General features: G+C 40.0%; 1 protein-coding gene across 1 annotated transcript; it reads right to left on the minus strand.

The window, feature by feature from the left end:
• Positions 1-505: 505 nt before the first annotated feature.
• LOC103600460 (taste receptor type 2 member 39) lies at positions 506-1,552 on the minus strand. The gene has a single exon (XM_008584737.1). The coding sequence runs from the start codon at positions 1,550-1,552 to the stop codon at positions 506-508; it is 1,047 nt and encodes a 348-aa protein (XP_008582959.1).
• Between the last annotated feature and the right edge of the window lie 2,320 nt (positions 1,553-3,872).

The following is a 3,872-nucleotide window of genomic DNA, read 5'->3' on the forward strand; positions in this document are numbered from 1 at the left end:
CGAATCACCTGGAGAACTTAGAAAATCGTCTAGGTTCCAACACCAGAAATTCTGACATAGTTGAGAACTTAGAAAATCGTCTAGGTTCCAACACCAGAAATTCTGACATAGTTGATCTAGGGCTGGTACTGGACACTGGTATGTTCAAAAATTGACCATGGAGATGCTACTATGTAGCCACTGTGTGGAATTGCTGTCTCAGATAGAGTAAGGAGAGGTAGAAATAAAGGACTGTGTTAAAAAAATATGACGAGCATCATTAAGATTGTGCCCATGAAACAAAAGGGGGAAATGAAGATCAACCTCCTATATGAAAAAAAAAAAACCAAAAAACCCCAAAAGACAACAAAAAACCCAACACACAAAACCAAAATACCCCACATCAGGTGAAAGGTTCAGATCAAATTTGGGGAAGACAAGAGGAGGGAAGAGAGAAATCTGGGTGAGGGAATGACAGAGTTGGTTGGGCTAGTTCCTGTGGTCCTCTTTGGGTGCTGGTCACAGTCTACTCCTTTGGGTAAAGATGAACTCGATACTGAAACTGCTTCCAAGCTCTTTTTAACCCTGGGTTGTCCTTAATCAGTAGAACTGAGTGGCCAGCAGGGCAGGCAGCCATAATGATTTTGCACAAAATATTCCAGAAACTATTGACATCAGTGGTAGCAGACATATAAAAAAACAGTGCAACTGCATTGAAAATGTAGATAAAGAGGAAGTAGCTGGTAGCTCTGATGGCCCCCATGTGAGCCTCCATGCTGGGGTCCTTGGAGCCAGAGGCGTTGCTTTCCATGTGTAGGGTGTGTCTCTTGAGAGAGATGATCAGCAGAGTGGCTGCCAGGATGAACATGATCAGAGGAATGAAGATCCCCAGGTAATAGAAAAAAGCCAGGCTGACGACATTGGTCTTAGAGAAGTATTTTTTCTTAGTGGAGTTGGAGGAGGTGATAGGAAAAGAATCATTACAATGTACCATGTAGATGTCCTTGTGCGAGAGCATGCTGTTGCCGAAGGAAATAAACACTGACAGCCACAGAAGCCAGGGCATCAATCCAGAAATTTTCCACTTCAGCCTGAGAAAAAGGCGGTAGGAGAAATTGGCAATCTTCACAAAGTAGAAGAAACTGAGCCAGGCAGCAAACCAGAGGCTACAATAATTTAAGAACATTAAACTTACTTTGAGTGTATCATATACAACGTCTTCATTATAAAAACTTAGGGATGGTGAACTGAGGGTAATTTCTAGCATCATGAAGATTTGGAGAGCTATTCTGGATACACTCAGGAAAACCAGGATCCTGCCACTTGTGGAAACTGTGTTGTTCTGAAACCATTCTGCTGCATTTATAGCCATGATGAAGCCATTGGCAATGACACCAGTGACGCATTCAGCACCTATAATGGAGAAAATGAAGGTGTTGAGAAATGGTGACAATGCAGTTTCAGGGGAGTCACAGGGTTCCGTCATCCTGAGTAGTTGCTCCTCTTTAGTGCCTGGAGGAAAATATCTCCCGGGCCTTTGATGGGCAGATCCTCGAAAACTCCCGCTGTTCATGTCACAGGAGGAAGCAGTTGATGCATCATTTCCAAATCCACTGCATTTGTTTATCTCAACATTCTTAGCTCTAAATCCAGAGATGCAAATGATGGAAGGATTTGGTTCCTAATCCTATCCCTAGTTTTGGGCATGTGGGTAATTAGTTGAATCAGGTGGCCTGGGGAAGCACTTGAGTAGATCCTCTTTTGTAAATCACTACACAAAAATCATGGTATTGAGGGCTGTGTTCTTTGGTGGCTTCAGTTAATTTTAACATTGGCCCACCAAGTCACTATTTAACTTACTTGCACTTGTGACCTCAGAGAACTGGTTAATAATAACTGCAAAGATACATGCATATTACATACTCACATACATACACAACCATACAACTTCAAAACGTTCATGTAAAGATTTGTATTACCTTTCAATCCTATTTTTCCATGAACTGTTTGAAATACCCTCATATATAGTTCTTATTTTGTGCTAGTCAATGTTCAAACAATTTCCATATATTACCACATTTAAATCTCACAACAACCCTATGAAGCATGTACTTTTATTATCTCCATTTTTCAGATGAGGAAACTGAGGCATATGGAGGGTAAATAACTTGGCCAAAGTCACATGAGTAGAGAGTGATAGAGCTGGGATTTAAACCCAAGTCACTCTGGTTTACTGCTTAGACCTGTGGATAGTTTGTGTGCCAAAGATTAAATGTAGTGTTGACTCAACTGTGCCATTTTGTCCTAGTCACATTTTATGATGTCCTTACCATTTAAGGGAGAATAGTAATACAAGAAGACACTAATTTTCAAGAGAAAGAAACTTCTTTGCAAAATAAGGTAATAAATTTCTTTAATTATACATAAATAATTATACAAATATACACATTTGCCTTTCATTAGAAAAAAATATCACTAGGAATGTAAGGGTTGAAGGAAAAGTTCTCCAGTTCCTTTATAAGGCAGGCTAGCCAAACTTAGGGTTAAAAACAACACCTCAATCCATCCAATTTTGTAATTAAAATCAAAAGAGATGAATAAACAATTACTTTTCTTTTGGGAAAGTTGTTTCTGACTTTCAAACGTAAGCATAGGACACTCAATGATAAAATGGACTTCTCAATTCAGAGTAAATGAACTTTTATAAATGTATATAACTCTAAAATAATGGTAATAAACTAATTTTAATAACGAGAAAGTTAAAAATAAAACCAAAAAAAGAACGAAAAACAATGAGAAAGTTGGTGAATCAAACGTTTATGAAAATCTTTGTAACAGTTGATTTTTCCTTTACTTAAGGCTTCTTTTAAACAAGGCAAAACTTTCTATGGTTTTCTGGCTTGATTACCTGTTTTAGACAAGTTGTTGTGAATCTTACCACCTTATTTTTAAATCTCTATTCTTGAACTCCAAGTATTTCCCATGAACAGAGTGTAATAAACAACCGCTACTCTCTGGTTGTTTCCACCTGCTTGTATGAGTAGGTCTGTAGGATCTCAGGACCTCCAATCTGGTTTCAGGAAGGCTCTTTCTTGCCACTGGCTTTCCCCACTTCTGCCGATCCAGTCTTCCTAGGGCATGAGGGTAAATGGGACACGGTCCCTTAAGAGGCTGATGCTTCTCTCCTCATGTGTTTTGCTCCTCGATGTCCTATTCCCAGCTCCTAGCCTAGCATCTGACACCCAGGAGGCAGAACATAGATACTTGCTGGGTTAGTGGATGACTTTACCAGTGAATGTCAGCTCAGAGAAGCTCTTTATAAAGAGAGGTGTGAAGAAAAATGGCATTTCCACCTTCTCCAAAATTTTAACTTTTTCAGATCCTAGGCCTAAATCAAGTGTGGGAACATGAACTGTGAGGCTGAGTGAAAACACAGCAGATTTTGTAGAAAACATCTGTGAAAGAAACAGTGGTGGGATACAGAGAGGACAGAGGAAGGGGATTCAGAGACAGAGCAGCAGGACAGGAAGACCTTAGACAGGGTGTGGTCTTCACAGTGCTGGGATGCTGCAGAGAGGCAGTGGGCAGGAACAGGGCCAAGGACATCACCAAAGGCATTTCAGAAGAGGTTCTGCTTCCTTGTCACAGCTTACAGCACAGTTGCTTCCTGCAATGAAAAGTGTATTGTTGATGGAAATTCCCAGAGGCAGTCTGAGGTGGGATGAAATAACCTTTGTAGGGGAAGAGATGGTCTTCTTAAAGCAGAAAAAGCAGACCAATACCTAAATGGCGTATCCAATTTCCTAAATACATATTGGATGTATTCAAGTGTGGTTTTTTTTTTTTTTTTTCCTTTTTGTCTTTTTTACTGACTGGTAACGGGATCGCAACCC

The sequence above is a fragment of the Galeopterus variegatus genome, unplaced genomic scaffold (assembly GCF_000696425.1).
Source record: "Galeopterus variegatus unplaced genomic scaffold, G_variegatus-3.0.2 Scaffold3356, whole genome shotgun sequence".
NCBI classification, from domain to species: Eukaryota; Metazoa; Chordata; class Mammalia; order Dermoptera; family Cynocephalidae; genus Galeopterus; species Galeopterus variegatus.

Excerpts from the sequence above, each read along its gene's own strand:
- LOC103600460 (XM_008584737.1), bottom strand. The coding sequence starts at position 1,552 with ATGAACAGCGGGAGTTTTCGAGGATCTGCCCATCAAAGGCCCGGGAGA.